Genomic DNA, 22,001 nt, shown 5'->3' with positions numbered 1-22,001 from the left:
AACATGTACAATCTTGGAGAATATATCCATATAGCTGTTTAAACTATTTACAATGGATGCAATAGTTCAGTTAAAACAGGTACGAGTGGTAGATTTGAGATTAATCGAGGTATAAGTAGGGTAGTCCTTTGTCTTCATTTTTGTTTCTATTAGTTACACAAATTATAGCATTTTTTTTTTTTAAAGCAGCATTTGAAGGTATAAGAGTATTTAAATGCCATTTGGCTGTTGATAATACTATTTTTTCTTAAAAATGATTAAGAAATAATAAAAGTGGTTAATTGTATTAAAGAGTTTTCCTCATCAGGTCTTAAAATGAATATAAATAAATCATTGCTGTTTCCACTTAAAACGTAATTTAAAAAAAAATTACACTGTGTTCCTATATAACAGTTATTTAACTATATAACACTGTTACATATTTAAGAGTTATTATACATAAAGATGAGAATGAATGCAATGTCCTCAATTTCAAGCCTATTAACAAAATTAAAATAAAATGTAATATTAGGCTTTAATTGTAGGATATTAATATCCAAAGCGGAAGGGACATCAAAATCTGTTTATGTGTCATTAGCTTTAGATATGCCATGTAATGTGTACAAAGAATTAGACAAAATGTTATTTAATTTTTTTATGGAGCAATAGACATTATTTAAGAGAGGAAATTTTATATAAACAAAAAAGCAAAGGTGGATTATCTGTGCTTAGTTTTGAATCTTTAAATCACACATTCAAGGCTAATTGGTTTATTAAATTCATGAAAGAAAAGGACAGCATGTGGTATACATTTCCAAAACATGTTCAGCATGATGTGTTTTATAGATCTTCTGTTGAGATATGATTTTGGAATTGATAAACTGCCTGTGAAATTAGCTAAATTTCACAAAGAAGTTTGATTGGTCTGAATTCTGGTGTTTATGCACAATTTTTCCACAAATATATTATTTAGAATAATACATTTATTCAATATAAAAATAGATCTCTCTTCTATAAAAGTTGGTATAAAAATTATATTGTGTTAGACAACTTTTAAATTCAAATGGTAGTTTATTAACTTACATATGTGAGTGCTTTTAACTTGTTTGTTTATTAATTTATGTTTGTTAGGCATTTAAAAAAAACTTTTTTAAAAGGTCAAAAATGTTTCTTTTCTCTGGCTTTTGTTTTTTTTTTTTATTAAATTTAAATTAAATTAAAAAAAAATTAATTTAATTTTAATTATGTACACCACTGTTCAATTTTATTATTATTATTTTTTAATAACATTTATTTTAATATACTTCAAAATATTTATTCCTGTGGTGGTAAAGCTGAATTGTCATCAGCCATTACTACAGTCTTCGGTATCACATAATCCTTCAGAGATCATTCTAACACTCTGATTTATTATCAATGTTGAAGTTGTGCTGCATAATTTTTGTTTGTTTGTTTTTTTGGAAACTGTGATACTTTCTTCAACTTTTCTGATGAGTAAAAAGTTAAAAACAGCATTTATTCAAAATGATAAAACTCATCTGAAATTAGGTAAAAACCATAGACAGGTTCATGGGTTCACAGAGGTCAACGCTTCTTAGCGGCAACCAATTGAAATTTGAGTTTCAATTATGAAATGATCAAGCCTTGTTTACTGATGTGACTTTGGCAGTTTATGGAAGGCAGATGGGGCCAAAAATCTTTAAACGGAACGCGTGAAATTCAACCATGCACTCTTTGCACATCTTTGCACAACACGCACATCAGCCAATGAAATTTTATACTATATTTGCATATGTGACGCAATGGTACATTATACTCATACAAACAGCCAGAGGCGGACAGTAACTAAGTACATTACTTTTTGAGTATCTGTACTTTACTTGAGTATTATTTTTTCTTGAAACTTATGACTTTAACTTCACTACATTTGAAAGACAAATATTGTACATTTCACTTCACTACATTTCTATCAAGGTCTTCGAAGTAGAAAGTTGTTACTATGTAGCAGCTTCAGTGGGTGTTAGTGGGTGATTTTTTTTCTTCTCTAAAACGTGACTTTCTTTTTTTCAGACAGTTTATCAGTAATCACTCTTTATAGGGCTACATGAAGTGAATTCCCAGCATTTTTAACACTGATCAGTTGCAAATGTGACATTTATTTACAACAATTTAATAAGAAGTTAAAAATTCGGTATATATTAGACACAATATTGTCTTATTTTACTAAATTTTGTTAGTGAAAATATTACGTATAAAGCCACAGAAGAACTGTTGTGCGTCTCCTAATAAAACACAATAGGTGTTGGACTTGAAGCAGCACTGCACAGACTGTTCTGTGTGTGACATCAAAGTACCGCGAGAGCGATTAGACAGCATTTTTTAACTTTTTGTTTTGATGTCAAATAAGTCTTGCTGTTTTGGGTTAGGGTTAGGTTAGGAATTTTATTTTAATTGTGTTTATCATTTATAAATCACATTTTTGTGTATATGAAATTTAATCAATGGCTACACTAATAGTTAGATGACTGGTTGTAATTTATTTACATCTTAGCCATCTTCACTATTCATAAAGACCCTTAACGCACACTAAATCCACACTGCTTCGTAGCGGTATTTGAAGCCAAGTCCCATCATGTATCATGTTCTGGAAATAAAAAAGATGAGTATGTTTAAGTTGGTACAACATTTGAAACTGCTTTTTATCACCACAATTACTAAATTGCATCACCTTGAATGCAGACTACTGAACAGACATTAAAAAGTTTATTTAATAAAGTACTGAATTAAATACTGAAAATCAAAATAAGGCTTTGGAAACAACAATCAGTGTAACCCACTGACCAAAGGCCGCAGCCCAGAAATATCCTGCACACCATAAAACAAGAAGAAAATTGGTAATACATACACAAGGCTCTGCAACTCTGTAGATGATGATTGAAAGAGTTTATTTTTTTATTTTTTTAAATCTATACTTTATTTTATTTTTATTTATTTTTTAAATCTGCAAAGTGAATTAAATGTTAAAGGGATAGTTTGCCCAAAAATGTAAATTCTGTTGTAATTTTTCTGTTGTAAAATCATACATACATTTTAAATAGAGCCTGGGAACACTACTGGCAGCACTTGCTTGAAGCACCTTTTTCTCAGAGAAAGGAGTGGATTGGATTGGTGATGATGTGAAGCCACTGGCAAACTACCAGGAACAATGTTGATTTCAATTTAAGAGTCCCACTTGATATGAAGACAACAGCTTTGTGTGTGTGTGTGTGTGTGTGTGTGTGTTTGTGCGTGTGCGTGTACGTGTTTTTGTGACATATGAGGACACAAATTTGTATAATGACATGGGTATGACATAGGTATTACAAGGAGAAGGTGACTTATGAGGACATTTCCCCATGTCCCCATATTTCAAAAGGCTTATAAATCATACAGAATTAGTTTTTTTGAGAAAGTAAAAATGCACAAAGTTTCCTGTAAGGGGTAGGTTTAGGTGTAGGGTTGGTGTAGGGCGATAGAAAATACGGTTTGTAAATACGGTTTGAAAATACGGTTTATAAAAACCATTACGCCTATGGAATGTCCCCACAATTCACAAAAACAAATGTGTGTGTGTGTAGTTGCACAAACAGTGCAGAGACTTGAGATTCTTAAAGAACACAAAAGGGAGTTATGCTATCTACACCTTTGATAAAATACTTGTATTGCGTACCCAATTGAACCATTGTGTTTTGCAATGAGTAAGCTCATTTAAAGTGTAATTTTTGACAAACACTGATTGTATTTCTTTTTTGTCACATTTAAGAGGCCTGGCAATTAAAAATAAATAAAACCTCTATGAAATGGGACGTAAATAGCCTGAAAGGAAATATGAACAGAACACACAAAATATGACACTGAACAGAGATCCTTCACTCTCAGAAATAAAGGTACATGTTTGTACCTAAAGGGTCCATTTTGGTACCTTAAAGGTACATATTAGTACTTAAAGTGTACATATTTGAACCTAATAGGTACAAAAGTGTACCTTTTGAAAAGGTACCACCCCAGTGACAGCTTTTGTACCTTTATTTCTGAGAGTGTTGTGAAACAACATTTACTTTTCAGTAAAAAAAAGAAAAAAAAAGATGAATAAAAATGAAAAAGGATGCCCTTTTCCACCAATGTAAAATGTTATATTTAACTCATATTGGTGTTCAACATTTATTTATACGTTATACTTTATAATTAAATTCTTAATTTAAAAAGATTGGTTTCCCTATATCAAATAAAATAAAGATTTTGCTATGCTGAGATGTTATCATAAAGGAGGAATTATGTAACAACAAAATATGACATCGGACAAAGATCTGTGTGAAAGCATCATTTTATTTCTTCCTAAATCTTTTAAAAGGGTGTAAATTTCCACATACTCTCGTACGTACTGGTGTTGCACACACTTTTATAGGGAATACATTATATTGTAGATTATATATATTCTTAATTAAAATTATTTGTTTCCCTGCTAATTATTTGTTTCCCTACATCAAATAAACATTAAGGCTGTTGGTACGTTGATACCAAAACTTAGAATAATCCATATAGCATAAGAGAGGAATTATCTAATATATATTTGTATCATTTAAAATATATATGAAAATATATAAAAATGATTAAAATATAAATGACTAAAAGTTGCATTCCAGATGGCTCCTTTAAATAAGCGGTGTCGTAGCTGCTTCATGAATGAAGCCACGTGATCAAACATCATATGACGTCTGATGATTTCAGTGCAAGAGAAAGCGAATCCGAGCAACAATAACACATTTACACATCGGATTTCGCTCGAGCACGCTTTGGATCCTCTACACACAAATACACGCTCATACAGGAAGGCATCTGTAACAGGTGAGTTGACTCGATTATTGTTACATCAATTGTGTGACAGTGTTGTTGTGCTGAGTGTGCATGCACGCCTCCACTCACTCTCTTCACATAGGCAACATATATAATATAACATATCATATACCCGAAGCAGCTGTATACACGCACGTGCATTTATTATACAAAATGCAAACGAGCTGTGTATCATAAACACATTTAATAAGCATGACTGGAATCGGAGACGCACAGCCTATGGGGATTCCCTGTGTGAATTAGAGGCATTATAGTGACAGCTAGGGGGATGTGCAGAAATGTGTGCGCGCACACACATACATCAGCACAAAGCTGCTGTTTCATCATAAGGGCGCTGTGCGCTTCAGCACCAGGTAGGGCGCGTGTGTTTGTCAATATCAAATGATGCTGTATCCATATATGCATATCTAAATGGGCGAATGGAATCTTTTATTATCCAGTCTTTCCATCACAGATCTATGACAGGTAAAAACCGGTGTGAAAGAGGGTTTCATTTGTTCGAACGCTATTCAGATGTCTTTCCTGTAGGCATGAAAAAAGTGTATCGCTTTGTTTGTTTGAATCGGATCGTGGATGCTGATTCATCATAATGCTGCTCGGTTCATGCATGCCTCTAGCTCAGAATCAGTTCCCGGATTTATGTATTTGTCTGTGTGATGACTATCTGTTATATAGTATGACATTCAGAAGCAGGTGACTTTTAGTGTGATCTCATTTGCGAGATGTTGATTAATAAACGCTGTTTGTTAATGTGCATTGACCTGTTAGAATGCTTGAGTATCTGTCAGTTTTAAATCTGCCAAATGTAAATTCCTGATAAACTTTGATCACTGTCTTGAGATTGATCTAAGGCTCCTTTTCTGAATTTGCTTGCTCTTATGTTACAATACGCATATAACAGGAGCAGCAGGAGCAGGTTTTTGTTGACCACAATTCTAAGCATCAATAGCACTCCTGAGTCCTGACTGCCATGAGCATATGTGATCCGTATTGAGTTGAAGGTTAGAGTGACACTGTAAAAGCTTTTTGAATATATTGCATTACCTATGACTTTATACCCTGTCTGTGCTTTAGGAAAGAAGAATGTAACGTTTTACTTCTGAATTATTTTTACAGTGTTGCAGTTAAATGTTTGGACACCGCTTGATCTGGCATTGCACTCACTGTATGGTATTGCTATTGCTATGTCCTGGTTACAAAACAAAAGCTGTTGCAAATCTCCAGCATTATCGCCCTGAAAAACAAAGACAGCGTTCATTAAACACACATTGATAACATGCCCAGTTGTGTAATTAAGTTTAATACATTTTAAAATTTAACTTGCCCTGACCTAATGTGCATGGAGAAAAAAAAATCTTTATATAGTTGAACCTTGTTTGAATGTATGGCAAAGTGGTTTTATTTTGTTGTAATTTGTTTGCCTGACAGCTAAAATATCATCTTTTTTTCTTTTTTTTCTCGATGATATTGAATTTTTCCCAGTTGAAGAGGATTTTGAATGAGGTATTGTACAGAACCTTTGCTTTTTTGTATGGTACATATTTATGTATTTGGACAAGTTGGTGTAATAGATCTTTTGAGTTAATCAAGAATAGCTTGGGCAGACCTAAATCTGCCTTGCATATAATGATGCCCTTTTGTGTCATAAACCCCATCTATTCATATGTAATTGCACCTGCCAGAGCAGGTAACAAGAACAGATGAGCACCTTCATCGAGCAGCAGGGGTTTAGATAGCGGCTTTCTTTTGAAAGATGTATGGTCTATCACATGTCTTCTATAAATCCAGCCTCCTTTTTGTCTGTGATGCAGGCTTTGACTGGTATTTCTATTTAACATGAGCTGCCACTCATTGGCTGAAGCTCTGCTAGGACAGGAGTTGATGCAACCTAAAGAAAGTCTTTAATGAGTGGAGGAGGTGCTCCTTGTATCTTCCATTTCTTATGCCATCTCTGCAGAAATTACAGTCCCTGAAAGAGTCCTTAAGTACAGTGTTATCTGGATGCAGAGCTCTAACAGCACAGGACTCCAGAAAAGATCAATAGGATTTTGGGGGGTGTTGGGAGGGGTGTCGATGATGAAACTCGGTGTAAGTGAGGATGTCTTTTTTTTTTTTTACTGCAGTTGTCTTTTGCCTGCTGTTGCTAGGCGTTTTTCTTTCTTTCTTTCTTTCTTTCTTCAAGATGTAACACTGTGCAAGAATGTTTTATTTTAGTTTTATTCAAAGATGTTCATGTAGAGTAGAATTAATTTGGGAATAAGCCATCAGAGAGCTTAAATTTAACAAACAGCTGTGTTTAAAGACATAAATAACTCTCACTGGATGTCACAGAATAGTTTTATTATTCATACCACATTATAGTGCATTCTAATTTCGACTAGTCTGCAGTAAGAATGGAAATAGTAGGTAATTTGACCTATTCTGATTTTGGTTCCTTAATTTCAGTTCCTTAAGTTTTCTTTTTCTTTCTTCCACGTACATTGCCCTTCACAAAAGAAAAATGCAGATGTTTGAGAAATCAAAAAGTTTTTTTTTGTTTAAGTAAATAAGTTGGTGATATCCAGCCCCACTCAAAGGACTAGGCTTTTTATTATTTGACCTACAGTAAGATTTTTTTTCCTCCAATAGATGACCTCTTTTAGCTGGTCAACAGGTCATTCAAACTTTTTAATTAAATGCAACATTGAAATCAACAATTAAATGCTCAATTAAATATGTTTTTTAATTTTTTATTGCTTTAGCTTGTCTGTTTTCCTACATTCAGGTCTTTTTCCTAAGTCCCATTCTCGAATCTATGAAACATCTTGTGTTCTTCTCTGTTCTAGTACATTCAGTTTGTTTGATAGCTCGTCTATTTAGCCCTTAATATTTGATAGCTTTACTCCATGTCCAAACGTCTCCCCTGTCATTTAAGTCTGGCATGATATAAGTTTATGAAAGCTTAGTTTTCTCATTCTAGTTTTGCATTCGAAGCCTTACCCATGTGTGCGGCTGCAAAATCAATACAGCATTAGAAAGAGACTCTAATCTTTTTAGAATGTTTGAGGGTGACTCCAAATGTCAATAATGAATCTACCTTTCATTGAGCTCACAAATTCAATCTCTTTGCCAAAGTTGGACTCCATTGTTATCACAGCTGACTGATTAGGCTTTTTTTTCCTTGTAATGTAAGCAGAGTTGACTTTGAGAGAATACTTCTCAAGATCTTCTTGGCCAGCCCCACTAATCTATCGCTGCAGTTTCCCCTATCAACAGTGCTACTCTTGGGTTATTGACTGTTAATGGTGCATCATCGCTTCTTCACTGCTGAAAGCATCAGAATAGTTTGCATCTCCTTTTCACGCTCTGAATAGCCTCTAGTTTATGGCTTCTCTGCCCTCTGCACATAAATTGATGCCCGTCTTGAAGAAACACAACCTCAGCCATCAGCCGAGTCTGATTTTTAATTTGCAGTTAAATGGTGCTCGACACATGCAGCTTGTTTGATAATTGACTTGACTCTTTTGAAGGGAGAGATGATTAGATCTGCACACCACTACTTGTTTTCTCTTCTTTTTTTCTTTTTTGTTTGTGCTCGATGAGGCATATAAAAAAGAGGTGCTAATCATGCATGAAATTAAATATAGGGTTTCTAAGCAGTGGCAGTCTTAATTAAGGGGCATCATGGTTTCCGAGAGGTCAGCAGGTTGGACAATGACTTGAATGTACATTAGTGTGCTGAAACCTGATGGCTTTCTCTAAAATATACAAGAGTTTTTCCATTATCATTCCATTGATCTTCTCACTAGCTGTGCTCTGTGTCATGAGTGGAACTAGTGGTGGGCTTATGGGGCTTAAAGGGATAGTTCACCCAAAAATTTTAATTTGATGTTTATCTGCTTACCCCCAGGGCATCCAAGATGTAGGTGACTTTCTTCAGTTGAACACAAACGAAGATTTTTTACTCAAACTGTTGTAGTCTGTCAGTCATGTAATGGCAGTCAATGGGACCCACGACCACCAAATTAAACCCTGCGGCTCGTAACGATACATTGAGGTCTAAAGACACGAAACGATTGGTCTGTGCAAGAAACTGAACAGTATTTATATATTTTTACCTCTGATCCACCACAATGTCCAACGGTCCTGAGCGCGTTCACAACAGCCGGCGCGTGATGCGTCAACGTGCTCTGGCATAGTAGACGCATGCATGGAAGCGATCTGTCGCGTGTATACATCACTCATTGTTTAGATCGCTTCCGCAATTATTTCGTTTCCTGAGGGAGCCGCATGGTTTAATTTGGTTTTGTCTCTGTATGTTTTTTTTTTTTTTTGTCTCTCAAAGCTGTGGGTTCCATTACATGACTGACAGACTGCAACGGTTTGAGTTAAAAATCTTCATTTGTGTTCAACTGAAGAAACAAAGTCACCTACATCTTGGATGCCCTTGGGGTAAGCAGATAAACATAACATTTTCAATTCTGGGTAAACTATCCCTTTAAAGGGATAAATAAATATATTCAGTCTAGATTATTCCCAAAACTGACTTACTTTCTAAGTCTCAGTGTGTTTGTGTGTGTGTGTGTGTGTACCTGTTTTTCTATTCAGGTGGGGACTTAAACCTGAATACACACAGACTCATGGGTACCCGTGTCACGGTGGGGACCTAAATTGAGGTCACACAGAATGAAGTTTTTGAAAATCTAAAAATGCAGAAAGTTTCCTGTAAGGGGTAGGTTTAGGTGTAGGGTTGTTGTAGGGCAATAGAATATACGGTCTGTACAGTAGAAAAAGCATTACGCCTATGGAGAATCCCCACAAGGATAGCAAACCAGACGTGTGTGTGTGTGTGTGTGTGTATCCAAACAGTGTCAATGGTCACCACCAAACATTCTTCAAAATTTATTCTTTTGTGTCCCTTGAACAAAGTAATTCATCAAGTAATAGTCACTTTGGACTATTGGCATCTGTTAAATGACTAAATGTAAAATGTACATGTAATTCACACAGGTTTTGAAACAATGATGAAGGTGAGTAAGTGATGACAGGATTTTCATTTTGGGTGAACTATCCTTTTAATGCCCTTAGTGTTAAATGACTGGTTGTTTCTTTTCCGAAGTAGACAATAAAGAAACTAATACTGTAGGTTTTAAAATATGTGGTATTAAAGATAAAACTTTTTCTGAACATTCTATACCTTTGCATTTTTAAGAAGTATGACTTGAGGAATAAGGAAATCCCTGGAACTAGTACATGTAGATAATATATAAAATTACAAATTAAAATAACCTACAACATGACTTGAAATGATGCCTTGCTTTATCAGGCACACATGGAATCCATGCATCACAGAAAGTCTAATTTTGGCTAATTTGAATATGCTTTAATCTGCCAATAACAGTAAAGTATAAGGTCTGTTCAAAAACTTTTAAAAACCTTTAATTCTGTTGACTTTCCTCAAAAATCAGGACAGGAAATGCAGAAATGCTGTAGATTCTTTTTAGACCTGCTTTATTGCTGACTTAAGAAATGAAACTAAGATAGAAGAAATTATTTAAAATAAAAATCAATTTCTATCACTTTGCAAGTATCTCATTTAAAGGTTCATATCGTTAGATGTAAACAGCATTTGTTGAAGCCATGGTTTGAGTATGGTCAGGCAACAAGGGTTTCTTACAAAGAGTATTTTATGTTATAACATCAGCATAAAATACATATCAGAAGACTCATCTTGATGAATGTTTTGTAGTTTAAATCAGACATTCTAACAAAATCCTACTCTTCTGAATGCACACAATGTTATTAGAAAAATCAACTCTGCACCTTCAAGCATAGATAAGACGCTTTGCTTTTCAGTGCCTTGGTGTTTAGTATGCAGGAACCAAGTGTGGCTGTGATTTAGAACCTAGAAGTTGATACATTGCTTTTGTGTGCTACTATGGCTGGTTCATCTTGTTAAGGAGAACTGAAGCTATGAAACATTGCATTTTCATTTGGTCACACTTTAGTTTGGGAACCAATTCTCTCTATTAACAACCACTTTTACCTCAATAAACTCCTAATTTGCTGCTTATTAATATTTAGTAAGGTAGTTGTTACAGTTGGTTTAGGTGTGGGGTTGGCTAAAGGGATCTAAAATATGATCATGCAGAATAAGGCATTAATATGTGCTTTATAAGTACTAATATACAGCCAGTATGCTAGTAATGTGCATGATGATAAGCAACTAGTTCATAGTGAGAATTGATCCCTAAACTAAAGTGTTACCTTTTAATTTTATTTATTATTTTTATTTATAATTTATTTTTACTTTTTTTTTCTGTAATTGTTGTAAATCACAATCACATATTCCAGATATCAGTGTAATAACTTCAGGCGCAGTGAAATTAGTTTGTTTTCTTTTATTGGTGGGTCACATTGTGCTGTAGAGGACGGGTAAATGGGGCAGGTTGGTGTTTCTTTAGCATAGCCCAGCCCAATGGCATCCATCTGTGTACTAGTCCCCGAGGCCTCTGTAAAGGAAGGCAATCATTAACACATGACACAGGGACACAAGGCCACAGCGCTTTTGTTGGCTCAGCATTTATCATATGTAAATGTACTGAAATTTATTTATCATTGCATGTATCTCTAGACCTTGCAGGTTCTAAACACCCTCTAAATTTATGAATGCTGGCAGGGTTTGAAGGTTGGAAATGATCGCTGTGGTCATTTGAGTTCAGCTACACAGCCTCCTAATTGCTGCCTTGGTTGGGGTCCTTGCTGAGATCAGGGGTTTTTACCCTTCGTTTTGCAAGCTAGCCCAAATGTGCTGATGACACATTTTTCACAAGGCTGTTTCCTCCAGCACCCCCCATGTTCCCTCGCTCTATTTGTTCTTTATTTCTCCCCCTCTCTCTGTCTCTCTCTATTACTTCACCTGCTTTCTTGTAAGTGGCTTCACTCAGCGTTTTCTGTTTTCCTGTGAATCTGATGTCTATTCTCTACAGATAATCAGCTCTGATTTGTAATTTTTTTTCAGTGGTTTTAGTCAGCTGTACACTTGTTTGACATCTTGTGTCACTATTTCTGGGTCTGATGATCAGATCCCAAAGCAAACAACAAAAAGTTATAATATAATACTGCAGAAAAATCATCCTAACTTTTATCTTCATACCTAAATCTCAGCTGACCAGACAGTGATTCCAGCCTGGAGACTATAGTGTACACTGAGTTTTAAAAGCTTAGCTTAAATATGTGCTATGAATAAATAGTGCTCATAAACAGCTGTTGAGATACCTCCTCACTTCACCTCCTTTAAAACCTTTTTTTTTTTTTGGTGGCAAACTTGTTAATTTGTGGTAAATTTGTCACAAACTGCCAGAGGTTTGCAGTTCTTCACTATTAATGATAAACCTGTGACAACAATGAACAGTCACTATTGGCAAGTTTTGAAGCAAACATCTACTTCTGGAAACAAGTCCAGTTCTCTCTAGTCTCTCTCTAGCAACAATCTCTAATCTTCTGATGTATGATGGGCACTACAGTGGACAGATCTATACATTTTTAAAACCTTTTTAACCATTTTTGTTTTATTTATTCATTCTAAAGTATGTTGTCTTCTTTATATGCAATTGTGTTTTTTTTTTTGTGTTTTTTTTGAAAATGTACAGTAAAATAGGACATTCTTATTGTATTATATTTTAACATTTAAGTCCACACACACACACACAAGCAGGTGATGTCAGCAGTATGGCAGAGCCTGTGTGTTTGGCAGCCACTGGGGTGGCAGAAAGCCACTGACCCAAAAGGTGTGTGTGTGTGTGTGTGTGTGTGTGTGTGTGTAGAGAGAGAGAGAGAGAGAGAGAGGGGCATGTCTGATAGCTGCTGCTATCTCTGCCCATGTGACAACATCCCCACTGTGACACATCTGCTTCAATTTTATTCCTGCATGCTCTTCTCAGGGCATCATCTCTGTTGTCTGTCATGATAATAGGGTCTTTGGCCAGGTAAGATATTATTTTTTCCACATTTATGCAGCACTGCTAATTGTCTGGCCTTTTTTTTTTTTGTTACATAAGCTTAATGACATACAGTATGTTGTGAATGACCCTAACTTTATTAAAGCGTTATTTATCCAAGCATTTCAATAAAAATAAAACCAGCACTATAATGGGTTTGTCTTTCCAGGATCTGATATTGAGGTCTAAATAAAATGTAATTCACATGGGTACCCAATTGATACTTGGTTCAATTTTCTGTTTATTGTTGGTTTTGGTTGTTATTTTCCCAGAAGGCAGCAGTTTGGTGCTTCTGAAATGCTTTTGGTTGTTTGCAGTAAGCACTTTTCATAGCTATACCTTGGTTGTTACCTGTCGTTTTATGTTTTGTTCTGTCTCTGTGCCTTTTTTGCTGTGTCCTGATTGGTGCAGCCACATCCAGTGGTACTTTAAAACAGTAGTTGATGCGTTCTGGGCAGAATATTAGCAAAGAGAGTTTGATTGTGTAGTGCAGCAGAGTTTGTGTGTAAAGAGACTTTGCGAGAGTGTTTATACAGAGTGTTTGTAAATGCAGATTGTTTTTTTGGATTGGGATTGTGTTTGCTGTCTGTGCTTGGTGCGTTTGAGGTTTACTGACTCTGATTTTGAATTGGCCTCTCAACTTCTTCTTGTCTTTGTAAATACTTTTGCAAATATATTGTAATTGTTAAACACTTGTAAAGTTTTGGGTCTGAGGGCAATTTTGTTTATTATAAACTTTCTTGATCTTCATTTATGGTTAGTTAGGTAAGTGAACTTTTTTTCTTAGCTATATAGTTTTCTTTAAATAAATAAATAAATAAACTCTGTATTTTTATTTATTATTTTGGCCTAGTCATCTTCTGAAGTTGATGTCCTATTTTTCAATAAAAGCACTATTGTTTTTCAAACTTACTGCCTTTCATGCTGCATCCTTTACATCACTCTGGCGTAAGAGTAAACAGAAATGCAATTAATAATGTGGCCCTGAACTGTGATACGTACTATTTGTGTTGCATGCCTTAGAAAGCACTAAGAAAGAGAGGCATCACTATTATTTTTTTTATCATACTTAAGATGATAAAATCATGATTTGGTATGAATGATACCTTAAATTGTGCTGCTTGTTGAGGAGAGATGTTGTCATCTTGGCTTGGAATTATAAATTTTATCTGCATTCCTAGTGGTTTTGAGATATTGAGCTTCAAAGTTTTTGCATTCCATATAGATAGATCCTTTTTGTTCTCTAGATAAAAAGGCCGAAAATGTACACAACTTTAAAAAAATAATATAATGTCAGTTGTCACAGAATAAGAATATGTGAATAACTCAGTTTGACAAAAATGTCAGATAAAACCTTATAATTCCAAAGTGACGATGTGCTGTAGGTGTTCTATGTGCTTCTTTTTTTTTTTTTTTTTCAAAGATAAATGCTGTTATTTTTACAGAGATTATATTTTTTTACATTTTCAACCCCTCTCCATCCACCCCAGAACAAACTGCCTTAGATGATGATAATTAAAGTTAAAATATAAACAATAATGAAAATAAATAATAGATAATATAGATAATAGTAGATAGTAATAAAAATGCAATAGTTAAGACAATGTCAATATATGTATAGGTATATACACCCATATTAAATTTTTTTAAAAATTGGACACCACATTCAAAAGTGTAACAATGATATGATAATAAGCGGCATAAACCCTACATATTTACATTTGTAAAAGTACCAAGCATCAGACACCATGGGACCACCATGTAAAGAGGTGTGTGAAAAAGGAAAGGTTACAGTGTCAATGTAAAACCCATTACTCCCCAGGGAGTACATTTATGGCCGAGAAATATGATAGTAATGGTTGCCAGACATAAGAAAATTTATGAGAACCTCTGATTGAATATTTAATCTTTTCCAAGTGTAAATATAACATCAGATCCTGAAGCCAATGTGATGCTTTAGGCGGGTTTATAGATTTCCAATGTAATAGAACCCGTCTGCGAGCCAATAAGGATGCAAAAGCGATAATGTTTAGTTGTCTTTGAGTCAGACATGATTCATCATCTGGAGCACCAAAAATAGCAAATTCAGCGCATGGCTTCAGTTGTACTTCACATACTTTAGAGAGTGTATCAAATATGGTTGACCAATAAGTAGTAAGTTTGGGGCATGTCCAAAACATATGAGTCAAATCTGCTTCCCCATTGTGACATCTTATACATGTCTTATCAAAAGTAGGATTAAAAGAAGCAATCCGTGCTCTGCTTAGGTGCACACGATGCAGAACCTTGAACTGTATTAAATTCAGTCGGGCACAGGAGGTACTAGCATTCACTCTACGTAGGGCACTGCTCCAAAATTCTATGTGCTTTCTTATCTTTATTTTTCTCACTTGGTGAATGATAAAATGGTTAAAAAAAATCCCATTGAGGGAGGAGCCTGAGTTCACCCTATACTGCATAGAAACAAATGTAAAAAACACTTGGTTGTTTTTGCTATGACATTATTTTGCAATCTGTTGCATTTCTGGTGACAATTTTCAACCAGGAAATTATACAATGATTTCAACAACGGGAAATTAACATATATTTTCTCTTAGAAATGTATTGCATGAATTTAAATGCATTTTGGAATAGGTCTTAATGATCAAATCATGTGTGTCTACCTTCTGGACTGAAAAACATCTGTCTGATCTTTGTGATTCTCTTTTGTATTCACAGACCTGTCGAGTGGGGCAGTGGAGAGTGGCTCTCGTGGTATGACTACTACAAACAAGGGCAACAAAGCACTGAAGGTATGTTTAGGTGATATTTCCAGAAAAAAATGCTTCTTAATTCAAATCAGCAGAAGAAATGTATTAAACCACACAATAAATCACATTGCAATTGCACTTATGGAAGCCAATTTCTGCCACTGAATAAACAAATAAAGAAAGGTAATTGCGACTTTATCTCACAATTCTTTTTTCCTCAGAATTGCGTGACATAAACGTGCAATTGCAATTTATAAAGTCAGAACTATGAGATATAGATTAGAACGGGTAAGAAATTGTCTTTTTTTCCTCAGAATTTGACTTTATAACTGGTAATTGTTTTATATATTTTGAGATGTACACCTGCAATTGTGAGAAAAAAAAGTCAGAATTGTGAGATAAAAAGTCATTTTTTTATTTATTTTTTTATTTAGTGGTGGAAATGGGCATATTTCCTATGGGTAACAGCAAATGCATTAACTGCCATAACTAAAAATTAGCAATATATATTTACAGCATTGAGAAAGCCAACATACTGATATGCTTTTAAACTTAAGACTACTATTATTGTTATCCTTCCTTTTCTCACTTAGAGAGAGAACTTTACTGAACGTGCTGGATAAGGCTCATCACTGCAGCTTGTTTGATATTAAAGATCATTCCAGGTGCCCTTTCCCTCTCTTCTCTCTTGATATCGTCCCATGTGGTTTCCTGCAGGTGAAGCGAGAGCCAGGTGAAAATGGCACGAGTCTTACGGATGACGAGCTGGTGTCTATGTCTGTGCGGGAGCTGAACCAGCACTTGCGTGGTCTGTCCAAGGAGGAAATCCTGCAGTTGAAACAGCGGCGGCGCACTCTCAAAAACCGTGGCTATGCCGCCAGCTGCCGCGTCAAACGTGTCACGCAAAAGGAGGAGCTGGAGAAACAGAAGGCGGAGCTTCAGCAGGAGGTGGAGAAGCTCGCCTCGGAAAATGCTAGCATGAAGGTGGAGCTTGATGTGCTGCGCTCCAAATATGAGGCTCTCCAGAGTTTTGCCAGAACTGTGGCCCGCAGCCCTGTTGCCGCTGCCAGGGGCCCCATCACATCTGTCATAGGGCCTCTCATACCAGGCAAAGTAGCCGCCACCAGTGTCATCACCATTGTCAAGTCCAAAACAGAAGCACGGTCATAATGCACAAACGGGGAACATTTGTAAGTATATTGGTCAGCGTATTCATCAGGCACAGGATTACTTATGTTATATGACGTGATAAAATTCAGCAAGATCTGCTCTGTGACCATAAAAATATAAACAGACAACACTAAAGTCTCTCTGATGTCGTTTACAACCCTCGTTGTTAATGAACAACAATTGTTATCAACGTATCATTAATCAGAATATTACACACTTGAGGTTCACACAAACATTATTAGAAACATATGCCATTTAGTCACCGTCATGTACCAAACCTGAATAACTTGGTCCATGGAACACAAAATTTATTTCTTGTGCTGCTTTTTTCCACACAGTAGAAAGTATACTCTGACTGGTGAGTGTCAATCTCTCCAAAGGTTTTTAAAATGCACCATAAAAGTATCATAAAAAGAGTCACAAAAAAGTCACATTGTGACATTTAAGACAAAAGAATTGATGCCATTTATCATCAGTGTTGGGGTAACACATTACAAATAACGAGAGTAGATTACTTTTTAAAGTAGCTAGTAAAGTAACACTTTGCTTTTAAATTTACAACGAAATATCTGAGTTACTTTTTCAAACAAGTAATGTAAGTTATTTTGTTTTCCCATTTATTCATTATCACCTCTCCTATCCCCATGTTGAGTGAAAGGGCCTTTACAGTTGCCAAAAATATAACTTTTGAGTTTTTTGTTATTAAAAAACAAATGAGCAAGCCCAACCCAGGTGACAAAAAGTAATGTAATGCATTAATTTCCATAAAACGTAACACCATTAGTTACGTTTTTATGGAGTAGCACAATATTGCAATGCATTACTTTTAAAAGTGACTTTCCACAACACTGTTTGTCACAAACATCAAACCTGATGCAGTGCATCTTATGACACAAAATTTAAATGGAATGGAATGAGAGCTAATGGAAGAGAGGGAGAGATTGTTAATGAATAACTTTGAATTGGAGTGTGTTCCTTATAGAAATATTTTTATCCTTTTTTGGGGCTGGACAGACATGGCCGCTGTATGCTTCACTGTATGGAAAAGAGCATGGACATTCTGCTAAATCTCCTTTTTGTGTTCCATGGGAAGAAATTGTGTCAATCCCTTGTGTTAGTCCAAACACGTATGACTAACTTGAAATGTCAGTTTTCATTTTCTCGTTTTTTGGGTTAACCGTTCCCTTTAGCTCCAACTTGAGTTACCTGTGCTTGATATTGTCCACTGACTGATATACAGATGAGGAAAAGTAAATATATTGACTATTCTATCAGAAATAGCGGTGTTCCCTTAAGACATACGGATCTTGTAATTCACAAAGCGAGCAAAAATGCTTTTCAGCTATCAATTTTCTTTCCTGTTAAGTTCAATTCCATTAGTGGAATGATGTTTACAAGTTATATTCTGAGGAATATGACCAGGAGAGGCAATAAACTACTGTATTTATGCATGGGAGAGCAGAGACCCTGTTGAGCTGTCTGGCAGGTGATGTTCATCTTTTGCAGACATGAGAAAGCCTTTTCTTAAAGATATATCGCAGAGAGGGGAGGCATTTACTTGTTTTTAGAAAATATTTGAAGTTGGTAAACCGTGTTGGTAAAACTGATCATTCTAGCTTTGTTCAGAGTCGTAGAGCTGTAGTTTCGTTGTTCTGTGCTTTGTGTGGATGGGCTGGTCTCAGTTAATTTTCCCGAAGCGACCCAACACAAGCTTTATTGTTGAATTGTTAGCAAATGCTCTCTGATGTCTTACTCCAGCTACTTTGTTGTTTTTCTTTCCTGAATAAGAAAACAGAAAAAAAAAAAGTTATTTATATGAACAAAAAATAGTTTGATATCAATTTTGCAATTGTACCAAAAGTGGCTTATTATTGAAGTCTGATTGCTTTTCTAGTAAGTAGGCGCGTGCAGTGGGGTAGCGCGTGGCGTGCTGTGTATGTGGTCAGGTGGCAGTGTTGTTCACTGTGTAAGTGTCCAGCTGTATTCTTTAAATGAATATTATAAAGTAATATAGATGGTGTACAGAAGCCAGTCGTTCATATTGGCTCCTTCCATATCTCTGTAATGAAGATGTCTTGCACTCAGAACATCTGGGTTTTGTTGAACGATATAATTTCCAACTTTACTGCAGCTAACTATAACAAAACCCAATGTGACGCTTCATAATGGTGCATAGCCAGTCTGCGGTTCTCTTCCAGCACAGGTGGTTGGGCAAAACACAATTTATCCTTAATGTTTGAGGGCAACAAAAATAGCAAGACCTGAATTTAAAGTTGTGGTTCTGTTCCAAAACCTAGTGAACTGTCCATTTTAAGGAGCTCTTAATCATATATGCTCTCCCAACATGAAGACTGTTGTAAAAGACGCCAAATAAGGAAGCATGGCATGGCACAGAACAAGTGACAAACTCACTGAAAAAGAAATGCATCTATCTATTCTCCAAAGCACTACATAATAAACAGCCAATACTTTTTGAGCAAAATGTACAAGTGAAAAATACAGTTGAATGCGACTTGATTTGATTGTGATGTTAAGTGGAAGGGTTGAAAATCAATGCCAGCTGAACAGGAAAGGTGGATAAAGTTATTACAACTGCAATCATTGCTAAAATGTTTGTATATAAATGACCAAAAGTTGAGTTTTTTTACCCAACACTTGTTTGTTGTATTTATTTATTGTTTATTAGGCGTATTGTTGGTTAAGCTTAGCAACTTTGTAATGTCAAACTCTATTGAAATCAACTGTGAGTACAGTGTTTCGACCTATATAAAATATTTCGGATCAGTCCCTTGCAGTACAAGGCTCCATTTCAGTTCGGATGCTGCCTACCGTATGTCTACAGACAGCAACGCAGTCCCTCACTGGGGTTTGGAACAGAGCTATAATATTTAAAAAGTTAATTGACTGTCAACCCTGTCATCTTGCTCATGTTCTATATCTGATGGACAGATGTTGTCTGTGGATTCAGAGCAGAACTACATACAGTGCAAAGATGTTTGAAATAAGCTTCATGAGACTCCTCTGTGAGAGATGATCAGGGTAAGTGAAATGCACTAATGAAATGGGCTTATTTTGATATGCTCTTCCCTGTTGTTATCTCAGGACACATGTTCAGTGTAATATAAAAATAAAAAGCACCAGAAGTACTTTGACTTGTCGCCCTGATTGAAAATCAGCTGAATGGTTGTGACGTGAACAGAATATACATAAAGTAATGCATAGGACTTGTTCGCTCTACAGTATATTCCAAGTCTTATAAGGCTAAACAATACAATGTAAGTAATTTATTCTCTGCAAATCATCCCCTTAAACATCAGTTCTAATAAAATGTTTTCACTCTTATATGCAATATTATGCCTCATATAATGTCTATCATTATTATTAAATTAAATGTGTAATAAGCAGGATAATGTAAAGACAGCAAAATGAACTCCTTAAGGGTGATAAAAGGTCTAATCCTGATCACCTGGCGGGGCTTATTTTACAGCAATGAGCCGTAACACATGGCTAAGTAAGTAAAGACAGCTTTCATTTATGGATGAACTATTCCTTTAAGGAGAAATTAACACATTGAAACTGATTCACTGTGACAAGAATGCACTGCCCTCTTACCTCAACTCCGCCTCACATTGTAGATTCAAGGCCAGATTCTGAAAACATTTCTACCCGCCATCAGAAAGAGGTTTTGCTACAGTAAAATATGCATCCCACGTTTTCCGCATATAGGTTGTATTCTTGCAGCAGTTTGATGACTGGTCTGTTTTTAGAGCTCATTGCTCACATAATGAACACAACACATCCACCCATCTTGTTTTCTTGTTTTGAAAAGCAGATTTTTGGAGGTTTGCATCATACTTGTTTCGCACAGCACTTCTCTGTGGTGTTTAATGTAGTTCTTGGATAAGTGCCACACTGTACCCTTATGTGCACATAAATTATTGATATTCTTGACCAATGATGTTTTTGTGGTAGTTTGTATTTTAGCACTATTGTAAAAGGACTGCTGAGTAGAAAGATATTTCAGTGGGATACAGTCACCACTGCAAAGCTAAATGTGTGTTTATTAGCTCTGTTCCAACCCTAGTTAGCATCCTAGTGCATCATAGGCACATTCCTGACTCGAAGGCTGTTTGGCCAAATTCTAAGCCTTTGTTGCATACAGTATATCCAATCCCAAAATGATCTTTCAAAAAATTCTTCCAAAATTGCAGACATGCTTCATACTTTTGTTTCATTCAGTATAGAAAGTATAGATAAACATAATTCAATTAATAATAAAAAAAATGGATGCTTGGCAACATTCTTACGTCAGAATCAGTTGTAACTACAGACTCTTGTACACAAACTGTGAGAAGCACTATCTGTGTCACTGTATGTCATTTCAGTTCCATTTCAGTTAGCATGCCTATGTAGCTCACTAAGTTTTGGGACAGAGCTATTGTCATTGCTACTAATTAACTGTATTGTATATTCCTTTAATGGTAGGCTATGCAACAGGCATTGTCATTGTTTTATGGGTCTTGAATCATTAATGAATCCTATCAAAAAGCAGCTTTTTTTCAGTCAGCACATTAATGGCAATGTTATCAAGCTTTAGGCTGATAATTCATCACTTTCTTTGTTTGCTGAGCAAGTGACTGTAAAGGGATTTATATTTGGCACTAAAGAGTAAGAGTAGTTCTTTGTCTCAGATTTGTGGGTCAATAAAATAAAGATATGAAATGTGAATTTATGATTGGTGAACATTGATAGAATATGTTTTGGTTATTTTTATCAATGGGTTGTAATAAGATATATTGCAGTGCTTTGTATGAAACACCGTAACAAAATGGGTGAATTGTAACTATTTATTGATTAAATTGTTGTACTTTTTTGCAATCTAGATACAACACTGTATTCATATTTAATGACTGTGTATTTGAACCATGCAGTTAACCATTTTTCAGATGTGGCTACATTATTGATTTACTGTTGTACATAATGTATGTTTGTTGAATTACAGCTTCTTTTATTTTGTATATGACTAATAAAAATGTTTTGAGAAAGATCCAGAACTTGAGGGACTCAAATACCTTTTTTTTAATAATAGTTATAATCATAGTTTCTCTCAAGTTGTCATTTGAGAAATTTGTTACCCAGTTTGAGAGATATGATGATTATATAATTTCATATATTTTTGGTTATGTTCCATGGCATCGTTATTGACCCAGTTCGATTCATGTAAAAATAA

At 35.3% G+C, this 22,001-nt stretch overlaps 2 protein-coding genes across 3 annotated transcripts in view; both read left to right on the top strand.

Moving 5' to 3' along the window:
- Window positions 1–4,731: 4,731 nt before the first annotated feature.
- mafga (v-maf avian musculoaponeurotic fibrosarcoma oncogene homolog Ga) lies at window positions 4,732–21,817 on the top strand. 2 transcript variants are annotated; one of them, XM_058769360.1, is made up of 3 exons: window positions 4,732–4,863; window positions 15,570–15,643; window positions 16,319–21,817. In XM_058769360.1, exons 1-3 carry the CDS (start codon window positions 4,737–4,739, stop codon window positions 16,769–16,771), a joined length of 654 nt encoding a protein of 217 aa, XP_058625343.1. In that variant the 5' UTR covers window positions 4,732–4,736; the 3' UTR covers window positions 16,772–21,817. The 2 variants fall into 2 exon arrangements, with proteins under 2 accessions (XP_058625343.1, XP_058625344.1); XM_058769361.1 differs by lacking the exon at window positions 4,732–4,863 and adding an exon at window positions 5,215–5,225.
- Window positions 4,751–22,001, top strand: part of LOC131536442 (ethanolamine-phosphate cytidylyltransferase-like) — a 52,922-nt gene continuing 35,671 nt past the window's right edge. Inside the window, exon 1 of the mRNA XM_058769357.1 lies at window positions 4,751–4,863. The gene's annotated coding sequence lies outside the window, so the exon portion shown is untranslated. The remainder of the gene's footprint in view (window positions 4,864–22,001) is intronic.

The sequence above is a fragment of the Onychostoma macrolepis genome, chromosome 03 (genome assembly GCF_012432095.1).
Source record: "Onychostoma macrolepis isolate SWU-2019 chromosome 03, ASM1243209v1, whole genome shotgun sequence".
NCBI lineage: Eukaryota > Metazoa > Chordata > Actinopteri > Cypriniformes > Cyprinidae > Onychostoma > Onychostoma macrolepis.
This window is presented reverse-complemented; position numbering and strand designations above follow the sequence as displayed.

Bases quoted from the DNA above. Each gene is read 5' to 3' on its own strand.
- mafga (XM_058769360.1), top strand. From the start codon at position 4,737: ATGATTTCAGTGCAAGAGAAAGCGAATCCGAGCAACAATAACACATTT. The intron at 4,864-15,569 runs GTGAGTTGACTC...TTGTATTCACAG, and splicing joins CAGGAAGGCATCTGTAACAG to ACCTGTCGAGTGGGGCAGTG. The intron at 15,644-16,318 runs GTATGTTTAGGT...GGTTTCCTGCAG, and splicing joins AGGGCAACAAAGCACTGAAG to GTGAAGCGAGAGCCAGGTGA.